The following is a 14,139-nucleotide window of genomic DNA, read 5'->3' as shown; positions in this document are numbered from 1 at the left end:
AGTGGGTTTGAACTGCCGAACTTGTGGTTCACAGTCCAGTGCTGATTCACAACAAGAGTTATAGTTTTATTTGGGGCAGGCATGAACCAATCCAAGATGGTTTTCTCACATGTAATCTAGGGATTCAAAAATAGCAATTGTGCAAGACAGAGAGGACTGATCAAGGTAGCACAATGAAGACCACTGTCAGGTCCCCTCCCCCATGATTTTCAGTATCCTTAGTGGGAAAATGGTAAGGAAATAATAAGATCGTTTCTAAGTCTTACATAGAAGGGTATTATGCTACTGTAGTTTCCATGAAGATGAGAATGCTATTTTTAGAGGAATGTAATAATGGGAATGACATAAAAGCTTCCTGGCCTCTATCATGAGATTTAATTGGTAATAAGACTTCTCAATGTCAGAATATCTATATTAAAGAAGGTCACTATTATGGCGCTGTAGGTTAAGCACTGGATTACAAGGTTGGAATGAACCACAAGGTCAGTGGTTCAAGCTTACCAGCCGTTCCTCGGGAACCCTACACACAGTTGCTATGAGTCGGAACCGACTCCAGCACTTAACAACATTACAAGTAGCTCTTAAGAGTCAGTTCTAAAGAGTTAGTTAACTGAAAAAAATATCACAGAAAACATACACTTATCAAGAAGCTTATAATTGGCATCTTTTGTAAAAAAGTCAAATGTACTTTTCATGTCAATATTATAGTATGAAATACTTGAGAAGGGAAACCCTTAAGATTCAAGTTCCCAGATAAAAAATGAAACTGCAAAATGGGATGAAAAGATAAGCGATATTTCTTACTTAGCCAAATGATAGACGTATGAAATGACATCAAAATCCACCTCAGGAAAGTGATAAGAAAGAGAAAAAAAAATTGACTGGGTGATCAAATGTCAGTGCTATATAAATTCCTTCAAATAAGTACGTTTTGGAGTCCTGGGTCAGTGCTTACGATATGCAATGGACTACTAACCACAAGGTCGATAGTTCAAATCCACCAGATGTTCTTTGCAAACCATGTACAGGGTCCCTATGAGTTAAGTGCCAACAACTCAACAGCAATTAACAGCGAAGTAAGTTTTTATTAAAACAACAAAGCAACTCGACAGTACTTAACAACAACAAAATAAGTTTTTATAGTTAAGTTTACAATCATCTGACATAATAGATTATATGGTATGTAAGTCATCTAGCATAAGGGTATTTCTACAAATAAATATAATTCATTTGCATACTACCTATGGCATGAACATAGCTAAACAATCAAGGTCATGATTTGAAAAGAACAGTCTACTGTGGTGGCTTGCGTGTTGCTGTTATTCTGGAAGCTATACCAGCAGGGTCAGCAATCATAGATAGGTTTCAGCTGAACTTCCAGACAAACACTAACAAGGAGGAGCAACAGACTACTTCCACATATTTAGTCACTGAAAACCTTATGATTAACAGTGGAACATTGCCAGTAATAGAATATTGAATATGGAAAAAAGATGAACAATGCCAGTAAGAGAATTCTGAATATTGAAACATGATGAACATCAGAATATAGTCAGATACAGTGCTGGAAGATGAGCTCCTTGTATTGGAAGGCACTCAATACATAACAGGGTAAGAGCAGCCTCCTCAAAGTACAGTTGACCATAATGACTCAAATGGAGTAAAGCCTTCCGGACCTTCATTTGCTGATGGGGCACAACTCAAAATGAAGAGAAACAACTGTAAATATTCTTTAATAATAGGAACATGAAATATAAAAAGTATCAATCTAAGAAAATTCAAAGTTGTCAAAAATGAAACGGGATGTATAAACATTGATAGCCTAGGTATTAACCTAAATGGACTGGTATCGACCATTTTGAATCTGACAATCACATGGTTTACTAGGCTGGGAAAAAGGGGAATGACAAAAAGAACATATCAGATCTGTTTTTAAGTAGAACACTGTAAAAGAATAATAACCATATGCCTACAGGGACGGACGACCAGTTAATACCACTATTATTCAAATTTATGCACCAACCATTAAAGCCAGTGATAATGAAACTGAAGGATTCTATCAAATTCTTCAGTTTGAAATTGATCAAACATGCAATCAAGATGTATGAATAATTACTGGTAATTAGAATACAAAGGTTGTGAACAAAGAGGAAGGTTCTACAGTAGTCGGAAAATATGGCCTTGATTACAGAAACAATGCCGGAGATCGCATAATAGAATATTTCAAGATGAGTGACTTCTGCATTGCAAACACCTTTTTAAACAACATAAAACATGACTATATACACGAACCTCACCAGTTGCAATACACAGAAATCAAACTGACTACATCTGTGGAAAGAGACGGTGGCAAAGCTTCATATCACCAGCCAAAACCAGGGCAGGGGCAGACTGTGGAATTGATTATCAATTGCTCATATGCAAGGTCAGGCTGAAACTGAAGAAAACTAAAACAATTCCATAAGAGTAAAATATACCCTTGAAGATATACCACCTTAATCATCTGAAGATTATCTCAAGAACACAGTTTTTGCATTAGACAACAATGACCGAAGACTAGAAGAGTGTGGAGCATCAAGAACATTATAAAGTATGATAGCAAAAGGTCACTAAGAAGACAAGATAGAAAAGACAAAACCGGATGTCAGAGAGGCTCTGAAACTTGCTCTCTTGTAGAGGTGCTAAAATAAATGGAAAAAACAAGGAGGTAAAAGAGCTGAATAGAAAAATTTAAAGGTTAGTTTGAGACGACAAAGTCAAATATAACGTACAAAGACCTAGAATTAGAAAACTAGAAAGGAAGGACATGCTCAAGCTGTACTGAAGGCATTGGCAAAGAAGAAGGAATTGACAGAATACAAATTGAAATCTTTCAACAAACTGATGCAGCACTGGAGGCACTCATTTATTTTTGCTAAAAACTCTGGAATACAAATACTTTGCCAACTGATTGGAAGACATCCATATTGGTGGCTAGTCCAAAGAGACGTGACACAATAGAATGCAGATATCATTGGACAATATCATTAATATAACATGCAGTAAAATTTTATTAAAGATAATACAAAAACAGCTGCAACCATACATTGACAGAGAATGAGGGATATAATTGCTGACATCAACTCGATCTTGGCTGCAAGTGCAGAGAACACCAGAAAGTTGTTTACCTGTGCTTTACTGACTATGCAAAAGCTTTCAATTGTGTGGATTATAACAAGCTAAGGACAATATGGCAGGCAATGACTATTCCAAAACACTTAATTGTGCTCATGAGGAACCTGTACACAGACCAAGAGGCAGTTGTTCAAACAGAACAAAGGGAACGCTAAGTGCCAAACTTAATGGTATGTATATATCTGTGTCCTGGTTTCAAATTAGGTAAGGTGTGTGCCAGGACTGTATTCTTTCACCATACTTATTCAACCTGTATGCTGAGGAAATAATCTGAGAAGCTGGGTTTTATGAAGAAAAACATGGCATCAGGATTGTAGGATGACTCATTAACAACCTGTGATATGCAGATGATACAATCTTGCTTGCTGAAAGTGAAGAGGACTCAAAATACTTACTGATGAAGAAAAAAGACTCAGCCTTTAGTAGAGGTTTCATCTCAATGTAAAGAAAAATAAAATGCCCACCACTGGGCCAAAAAACAGCATCCAATAAATGGAGAAAAGATCGAAGTTATCAAAGACTTCATTTTGTTCAGATCAACCATCAACACTCGTGGAAGCAGCAGCCAAGCAATCAAACAACATACTGCATTAGGCAAATCTGCTGCACACCTCTTTGAAGTGTTCAAGAGCAGAGATGTCAGTTTGAGGACTAAAGTGTGCCTGATCCAAGCCATGGTATTTCAATAACCTCATATGCATGTCAAATTTGGACAATGAATAAGGACTACCATAGAAGAATTGATGCATTTAAGTTGTGATGTTGGAAGAGATTAATAAAAGTACCATGGACTGCCAAAACCAATCTGTTGGAAGAAGTACATCCAAGTGCTCCTTCGAAGCCAAAATAGACAGACTTCGTCCTCATACTTGGGACACATTATCAGGAGGGGCCTAGAGAAGGATATCATGTTTGGCAAAATGGAGGGTTGAAGAAAAAGAGGAAGAACCCCAATGGGATGGATTTGCACAGTTGTAGCAGCAACTGGCTCACATGTAGCAATGATTGTGAGGTTGTCACAGGATCAGGCTGTTTTGTTCTGCTGTGCACATGGTCAGTATGAGCTGGAACCAACTCAAAGTCACCTTACAACAACAATACTCCTTACATTTTGGCAGTCATGAGATGAGATTTCTAGGGACACTTATGGCTTCCCCAATAATCTTTGTGCCAAACTTAATGGTATGTATATGTCTGTCCTGTCCACACAATCCGAGGGCAGCAAGCTTTACATGTTGACCATAAGGGCTCAAAAGAATCAAGTAAACATAAATAGATACTCCATATCATAATGGCTAAGAAATAAGAAATGCTTTGCTATGATATTGCTGTATAGGTAGTAAGTGACTAAAAACTTGAGCTTGCCAGTAAAGAAGTCTACTTAATTTAGGCCACTCAAGTAGTTAACCATTTTTTGTTTGTTTTTCTCTTTTAAAACATGCAGAAAATAAATGGTATGTGTGCTACGTGGACAGAGAATGAATTCACTTTTAAGATGAAACAGCAGCACACGTTAGAAGAGTAGCTCTCTACGGAAGTAATACCATCTCCTATGATGGGTTTCAGGTTGTCCTCATCATTGGAGTCAGTTGGTCAAGAATATTTACAATTCTTCAAAGAGGCAAAAAAAAAAAAAAAAATCAATGTACCACAAATTTCAAATTTCCCACAGAACCAAATATTAGAGAAAAAGCCTACTTAGTGCTTAATTAAACCTAGAATTTTCTTTAGGTTTACTTATTCAAAATAATTTCCAAGAATTGATGAAGCACCTATTTTTCCATGGTGGTGATGACCACATCAGCAAAGAAAGTTTGTGCTTTGGTGAAAAGCACTTTACCAATGATGGGAATGCTGCTAAGTAAGCACACTGTATCATTTGGCATTTGTAGCTGTCATATCCACATGACTGCATCTACATGCTTAAGAATCTACTTTCATTATCTCTGACTACTTAGGGGTGAATGAACATTTATATGCTGTAATACACATTTTCCTCTTGCATTATACCCCTTGATATGACAAAATACAGTGAAATCCTTAGTTTATATTCTCAAAGAAGTAATCAGGTGGGCAAAAGTGAGCAAGGGTAAAGATGCATTAGGGGGCAGTGGTGGTTTCCTTCCATGCAGAAGACTGTGGTACAATTCCTGGTACAATTTTTATGCTATGGTACTGTATTAATCTTTTTAAATCAATATAATAGATTATCACAGAAAATTAAAGAGAATGTTATAAAATCGTTATTATTTTTTATATATTAAATGGCACCTTAGGAGCTCTGGTAGCGTAGTGGTTACGAATCGGGCTGCGAACCTAAAGGTCAGCGGTTTGAAACTACCAGCCGTTCCGCGGGAGAAAGATAAGGCTTTCTACTCCCGTAAGGATTTACACCCTCGGAAACCCTGTACAGGGTCGCTATGGGTCGGAACCGACTCGACAGCACTTGACAACAACAACAACAACAAGGTATGACAAGGAGGAGAAACACTTCTCTGAAAAGCACACATATCTAAAATAAAACAAAACCAATGAAATATGAAACGCAGCACTTTGCTTCGCTCCCTATTTGTTGATGCAGTTCTTTATTTTTGGTTACTGCACTACTTGGAGGATTGATTTTTACATTATAAAAAAGCACCAATTCCCTGCTGACATTCTTCCTATCAACTACAATCTTGAGACTACCTATGCCTTACTTTCATCTTCTTTTTTATATTTTACTTTATCTTCCCTGCATGCTACAAGAAATAAAGCTTTTAACATTTCAGAAGGTCAGGTGGCACATACAGGCTCCATCTGCTTCCATAAGCCAATGTAATCACGGGCCTCTTTGTTGCTTCTCCAAAAGCAATGAAAATAATTTCTTTTTTTTTTTTTTTTCTTTCCCTTTTGGAGAATTCTACTTGTGCAGTTGACCAAACATTAAAACTATGCCACATTTAAATCACTAACTTCATCAAATGAATTCTCCCTTAGTGTACTTGGGGTGTTTCTTTGAAGATATATTCAATCATCCACAAATCAGAACTCAAGGTCTCTCTATTTCACCATTTTATTTTTAAGAGAGAAGAAGAAAAAATATTTAAAATTCTCATCCCATCTTGCCATTTCTGATGAAACAGTTATCATATGCATGTTGATAACCATACATTTCTAAAGTAAGCATCTCTTGATTTTTCCAAGATGAAATTTATAAACAGTATTTTCATACATAAAACTTTCCATCTCCTGGCTAGACAGAATGAATAGTTTTCTATCCTCAACCCTTCTGCTTTCCAGGTGTAGCAGGGACAATGGTACCCAAAGCTCAGAGCTGCAGGGCTTGGACTCAGAGATATGCATCATTTGACTCCAGCCTTGAGCGAACATGGGTGGTAAGAAGAGAATGCCTAGCCCAGAGTCTATTCTTTAAACTGCTGTGGAACTCCTAAAAAGCAGGACACAGAAGCATGCAGGAAACAATCAGCATTGAGATGTCCTCATCTACAAGCTGGGTTCACTTCCTGTGTGCCTTTGACATTTGGGTGCATCTCCCCAAGGAGCGAGAATTCAGGTCACTCCATCTAAGAATATATATCTTTTGTTTCATCTCCATTTATGCACTAAGGTACAGATAGCAAGGATATAAAGTTTTAAAACATGTCATAAGTCCTAACTAAACATATGATTTTGGGAGAAGCTAGAAAGTATCAAAGATTGAGAAACAAATGATCAAAAAATGACTGGTGTAAACTATGTTCGTCAGAATATATCCTGGAGCAAAGGCCATTTTATCTGGACCCTGAAGGAGAAATTTATTAAAAGTTAAAAATGGTGAAACAATGTGGTCAGTTTTGTGTTACAGAAAGACAATTCTGGCAATAATTCTGACTATTATCTTTTATTCCCCAATATGATGAAGTTCGTAAGCTAGGCAGGTCCTTTTGTTAAAATTAAACAAATGAAAAATTAAAAGATTCTATTGACCTTTAAAACACAGTTATACAAAATGAAGCTTCACTTAGTATCATTTAGTATATTCAAAAATATACTAATTGTATGACTCATATGATCTAGGCACAGTGTTAGACAATAGAGAATTTCAAAAGTCTCTCCTTTCTGAAACTCCTATCAAGAAAGACATTCATATATCTTATTTATTCCATATGATGTTAAGTGCTGGCGAGCCAGTTCTGACTCGCAATGACAAGAAATGACTTGTGGGTCTGAACCACTGATGTTGTGGTTAACAGCCCAGTGCTTATCCTACAGTGCCACACTAGGATTCACGTGACGTTGTTCTTGTTGTTAAATGCCGCTGAGTCAATTACAACTCATAGAGACCCTGTATAGGGTTTCCAAGGAGTGACTGGTGAGCTTGAACTACCAACCTTGCAGTTCAGGGCCCTGGTGGCATAGTGGTTTAAGCATTGGACAATTCATTCAAGGATGGCAGTTCAAATCTACCAGCTGGTCCTCAGGAGAAAATCAAGGTTGTCTGCTCCCAAAGATTTCCTGTCTTGGGAACCTAAAGGAGTAATTCTACTCTATCAGTTATGGTGGTTTAGGGCTGGTATTGACTCAATGACAGTGAGTGAATGAAGCATTATAAAACAAAATAAGATAAAATGCAGTCAAATCCTTAGTTTATATTCTAAAGGAGGTAATCAGGTAGGCCAAAGGTAAAGATATATTTGGGGGCAGTGGTGGTTTCCTTCCATGCAGGAGACTGTGGTACAACTCCCAGTTAGTACAACTAAAGAAAAGCCACCACCCATCTGTCACTGTAGGTTTGTGGAGTCCTGGTATGACACTGTAGGATAAGCATTCAACCACAAGGTCAGGAGTTCAAATCTACCATTCATTCCTTAGAAACCCTATACAGGGTTGTTATGGGTCAGAACTGACTCAAAGGCACTTAACAACAACAAGGATACTAAATGACGGAGAAAGTTGAGGCTTTCAGCTCTCACAAAGATTTAAAGCCTCGGAAACCCTATACATGGTTGCTATGAGTGGAAACTGATATGACAGCAATTAACAACAATCAAAAATGATACTAAATAGGTTTTAGTGGAACTTCCAGGCTAAAAAGAAAGGGATGGCGATCTACAGAAACTCAGCCAGTGGAAACACCACGGCTCACAATAATTTGATGCCGCTGTGCATGGTGTCTTCATAAGCAAGTGGGTAGCTCAATAGCAGCTAACAGCAGCAAAAGTATATTGGGAACTACAAGTTTACACAAGTTGCTGTTACTGTGAAGTGCTGTTGAGTTAGTTCTGACTCATAGGGACCCTACCCTGTATAGGGGTTCCGAGGAGTGGTTAGTGGGTTTGAATCACCAACTTTGTGGTCAGCAGTCCAGTGCTTCTCCTACGGCATCACACCAGGAATGCTTACACATGTTAGGCACAAAGACATACAAAATGAGATGATGCAAAGGGAGCTTGTTAGGTGCTACTGAGTAGAAGAGGTCAAATCCAACATTCAGAGAACAGACTACAAATGGCAGACAGATGACATTTTAGAGAACTTGGAGAGATGAGTCAGCTTTGAAAGCACAGACCTTCCAAGAGCTAGAGAACGTTCATTAACACATTAAGATTGCCACAGAAGGAAGAGATTAAGTAGAACAGGAAGCAACCCCACTAGATTTAGTAGTCAGAGGTCATAGGAGCCATTTGCTGAAATGGTTTCCATCAATGGACAGGAATGAGCCTAGCTATGGGGAAGATACAATGGGAACCGACCACAAAGCACCAAAGGCATCCGATCTTTGAATGGAACACCAGTATTTTAATATAAACTAAGTATTTCAGAGAACTGTGCAGAATAAAAAGTAAAGGAATAAAAACATCAAGATAGAACAATAAAAAAGCAAAGTATTCGGTAAGTCCATTTTATTCTAACACTGATTGCAACACTTAACAATATACCACAGGGTATTTCAACATTGAATTTTAATTTCTATTTTCAGCTTGCGGGTGACAAGATTAAATTTTTGGCAGTTTGACAGCTATACTTGAAAGGGTCCCAAGACCTTAAGGAGGTATCAACCAGACAGATGGTCAAGGTACAAAGATACTCTGCATCTATTGTTCTTTTTCCTTGAGGTCTTTAAACCTAAAGGTGTCATTAGAATGTTAAGCTTATTGAACCCTTGTCTACTGGGGTAGTCAAGTTGTTTTAAAGGTTCACTTTATCCTCTGTGTCTTTGGGATAAAAGATGACAAAACATTTGATCCACTGAAGATATATGAAAAGTTTTTTTTTTAAAAAAAAGAGATAGCCTATGCTAGGCTTAAGCAAAATTGTTTTGTAAAACAAATATTAGTTTAAATTGGCTTAATGCAGGAATAAGGTAAATAATAGTGATACCATTTAGGGTCCTATTACAAATTACATTGCTCATCCTCATAACTAAGCTTCCTGAGGCAGCAACATAGACACCTAATGTTTTGTACTCGTTTTTTAAAGCCCATAAAACAATCTCATCATTTCTATGAGTAAAATCATAGGAAGGGAACCTCAGATGGTGGTTAACATATTGTAGCACAGGTACTCAGGTAGAAGGGAATTTATAAAAATATGCTAATCTTTAGTAAAACATAAAATGTTAGTAATGATACTTCAGAAAAACAGTATTTTTCACACTCAAAAACTGAAGAACTCTAACATGAAAATCACTTACCTAGTTCTTCATTTTCAATGACTTCAAATGTGGCCCAAATATCACCTTTTTTAGGAATGATATTTTTAATTGCCAACATGTCATTAGTTAATTCTTCTGCTTCCATTACAGGAGAGATCTGTAAGTAAAGCAAAATATCCTTAGAAGTTGTGTCAGACAAGCAAGAAGGCGAGGCTATGGTATTAATATTCCACATACACCACATTGTTGTTGTAGCTGTTGAGTGTGGTAGACTTGGTTCTGACTCATAGTGACCACGTATAGAATTTCCAAGGACAGGCTGGTGAGTTTCAGCTGCCAACCTTGCAGTTCAAAATGACCTTTCGGTCCAGTGCTTACCCTCCAGTGCCACATCAGGATTATAGATTGCTGTTGTTGTTGTTGGTAAGTGCTGTCTAGTTGGTTCTGACTCATAGAGAACCTGTAATGATTTCAGACGAGCAGGTGGTGGCTCACAGCCCTCTGCTCATTCTATAGCACCACAAGGTGCTGTGAAATCAATTCAGAACAAAGCTTTGCCCAGTCCTGTACTATCCTCACAATGTTTGGCATGTTTCAACCTGTTGTCACAGCCTCTGTGTCAATCCATACACCATGTGTGGATACTCAACGTTTCTTCCTACTGTGTTTAACTAGCTACTCTAGGCACAAAGAATCAACAGCATCTTCAGATCTCCTCCATAAAATGTACTACATTTTAATGTAAGGGCAAATAGATATTACAACATAGAATATTTTTCTTTCCCCAAGTGAGTAATTACAACATTTAAGAGGGAAGAATGTACTGAGTCACACATAAAAAGTAAGTCCAGTCCTTTTCTAGCAGTAAACCTTTTCACTTGTCAATTTTAAAATCAAAAGTGCAAAGTGCTTGGTGGTTTCGGTCTGGGCCCTAAATGATACAGTCAATTGCACCATGCCAAAATGCCCCAGGGTTGTAGGGATTTGAGATGTGTGTGTCACGTCAAGTGGCAGATGGTAGGGTACAGAAGCTGGAACCAGAACTTCAGGTCATCAGGCAGAGCCTGCACTGCCAATCTGGGGACAGCTCTACAAGAGTCCCCAAACCTCAGGCAATTATGTAAGCATGTCACCTTTTTCAGAGATTTTAGGATTTCTGATTCATGTTTGCAACTTCAACTTGGCAAATCTCAGTAAAAGTACATTTCTATTTTAAAAATTTACTAAAAAAGATTATGCTCATTTACATTTCTCTTGCTCATTATTGCTCATAAAGACACTACACACATAAAAATCACAATCTGTTTTCATTACAGGTAACTCATATAGTTTATCTTCTGTGCTTTATGGAATTTGGAGCTTTCTTTATAATATATCAATTATGCCTTACAGTGCAATGAATTTGATTTAGAAAAGCCCAGTGAAATATAAACTTAAAGCAAACAAACAAATAGCATGGGTTCTTGAAGAAATGGGTAACTTGAAGCAGTAAGAAACATTAAATGGCTCATTTAAATTATGCTATTAATTCATCTGCATGCATTTCAAAATTACAAGTAGTGTGGCTCTTTGCTAAAATAATAAATTATTAAAAAACTGAATTTGCAAAATAGGTAAATAGGGAATATCTCTAAATGAAGTGGGAATGCAAGGTAAAGATTCTATTCTTAGTCCCAGGAAGACCTAAGACCCTTCTCAGAACACTCAGAGTACATTTTAGAAATCATTACTCTATGGAAAACACTAATCAGTATAATGAACATCAGATTTGAACATGACAGCCCAAATCTGAGTACTAGTCATAGTGGCTACTTCCTTTAGTTTCCATGTCTACAAATTTGGGACATCATTTGCTCCAAATACCTCTGTGGAATGAAGGAATTATAATCCTTCCCACTACTGTTGAGTTGATTCTGACTTACAGAGCCCCGGATGACAAAACAGAATGATTCCTTGAGGTTTCTGACACTGTAAATCTCTATAGAAGCTAACTGCTACAGCTTTCTCCCATGGAGTACCGATTGGGTTTGAACTACCAATCTTTTGTTTAGCACCTCAGTGCTTAACCCACCTTGCAAAGTCTTAAGAAATTAATGAGTGCCAATACTTATTTCAGGATAGATTTTGTTACGGTTAGTTTATGTATTAGGAGCTGCTGCATGAAATGAAACAGCCCTTTTATCAGAATATACATAAATTTAGGACAAGGGCATTTTGGTCAGTTATAACTTGTTATGGCTTGACATGGAAGATAAAGTTAAAATGTGTTAGTAAAATATTTATTTGGAGGCAGACTTAAGTCATATACTCTGATCATGTTTGGTAGAGAGCCAGCCAAAAGGAAAGGAGCCCTTAATAAGATGGAATGGCACAGTATCTACAACAATGGACTCAAGCACCCCAAAGATCATGACGATGGCATGGGATTGGTCAAGAGTTCATTGTTATATACAAGGTGCAATGAGTGGAAGCTAACTGGAAGGCAACTAACAACAAAACATAGTAACACTGTTACTACTGATAAAGGGATACTGATAATGCTTCTTGAATACAATACAGAATATTCTTAAGTGACTTAAACAGAAAACAGAAAGTTCTAACTCTAAAGGAAATTGCTGGCAAATATGACTAAAGTAAAATTAACAACTATTCATTAAAAATCACTAGTAAGAGATAACGGAGTCCTGGTGTGACACTGTGTGTTAATGCACTAGACTGCAAAGTTGGTTTGAACAAGAAGGGCACTACAAGTTCAACAGCCTCTCCTTGGAAACCCTATACAGGGTCGGTATGGGTCAGAACCAACTTGATGGCACTTAATAACAACAACACAGTAAAGGATAAAAATTAAAAAGCAATATGGAAAAGGGAGACAATATAGCCAATAAATAGTTAATACTCCAGAATACTGAAAGTACCACAGACTGCCAGAAGAACAAATAAAACCTCTTCTAGTATTAGTGATGAATTTATGCTGATTAATGTGGAAAAGTTCCTTATTCCCATTATTATCCATATTGAACATATAGTATGGCTAAGCCCTAGTACTTCATCTTTCATACTTTGGACATATTACCAGGAAGGGCCAGTCCCTGGAGAAGGATATCATGCTTGGTATTGTGGAAGGTCCGTGATGAAGAGGAAGACCTCCAATGGACAGATTGAAACAATGGCAGCAATGATGGGTTCAAATCTAACAGCAACTGTGAGGATGGCATAGGACCAGACTGTGTTTCTTTCTATTATCCATAATAACAACAAGTCTTGGTGATGCTGTGGGTTAGGCATTGAGCTGGAACCACAATATGGGCAGTTCAAGCCTACCAGTTGCTCAGTGAAAGAAAGATGAGGCAGTGTGCTCCCATAAAGAACGACAATCTCTGAAACTCCATATAGGGTTGCTAGGAGATGGGGCTGCTGTAACAGCGTGGGTTTGCTTTTTGATTTTTAGTATGGCTAAGGAGCGGAGAAGCAAAGCCCTGGTGGGGCAGTAGCTAAGTGCTTGACTGCAAACAAAACAGTAGGTGGTTTGAACCTATCGGTCACTCCAGTTGCTCCGGGTGAGAAAGATGGCAGAGTCTGCTTCTGTAAAGATTGTCACTGTTGTAGTGAAGTGTTTTGGAGTTGGTTCCAACTCATAGCGATCTTGTATAGTGTTTCTGAGAAGCAGCTGGTAGGTTTGAATGGCTGACATTGTGGTTAGCCATCCAGCACTTACCTACAGCGTCCCACCAGGAGTCCAGCCTTGGGAATTCTGAGACAGTTCTATTCTGTCCTGTAGAGCCCCCGTGAATCAGAATTAATTCAGTGGCAACAGGTTTAGCTTTTTTTGTAGGAACAACTGCCCCTTGAGGACAAAGCATATGATTTAAGGATTTAAGTTCTATGTTTTAAGTCAGGTAAGAAGTACCCAATTGTCACGGCTGTTGTTGTTGTTAAGTGTCATTGAATTCGTTTTGACTCACAATGACTCGGTCTAGGGTTTCTAAGGAGTGAGTCTGAACCACAGTCATTGTTCTTCAGTGATGTTGAATCATTTTTGACTCATAGCAACCATGTATAGGTTTTCGGAGGAGCATCGGGTCAGTTTGAACTGCCGACCTTGTGGTTTGTAGTCCACTGCAAAGAGTAGGTTTGAACCATGGTCATGTTGTTATGTGCCATCGAGTCGGTTCCGACCCATAGTGACCCTGTACAGGGTTTCCGAGGGTGTAAATCTTTACGGGAGTAGAACGCCTCATCTTTCTCCCGCGGAGCAGCTGGTAGTTTCGAACCGCTGACCTTAAGGTTCGCAGCCCGATTCGTAACCACTACACTACCAGAGCCAT

The 14,139-nt window shown here is 38.0% G+C and overlaps 1 protein-coding gene across 1 annotated transcript in view; it reads right to left on the bottom strand.

Moving 5' to 3' along the window:
- Positions 1-14,139, bottom strand: part of ARAP2 (ArfGAP with RhoGAP domain, ankyrin repeat and PH domain 2) — a 339,747-nt gene that overhangs the window by 52,973 nt on the left and 272,635 nt on the right. Inside the window, exon 25 of the mRNA XM_006874336.1 lies at positions 9,851-9,968. Within this exon, the coding sequence (XP_006874398.1) occupies positions 9,851-9,968 (118 nt within the window). The remainder of the gene's footprint in view (positions 1-9,850; positions 9,969-14,139) is intronic.

Source organism: Chrysochloris asiatica, unplaced genomic scaffold (assembly GCF_000296735.1).
Source record: "Chrysochloris asiatica unplaced genomic scaffold, ChrAsi1.0 scaffold00269, whole genome shotgun sequence".
Classification (NCBI taxonomy): Eukaryota; Metazoa; Chordata; class Mammalia; order Afrosoricida; family Chrysochloridae; genus Chrysochloris; species Chrysochloris asiatica.
Note: the sequence above shows the minus strand (reverse complement) of the source record. Positions and strands in the feature narration are given on the sequence as shown.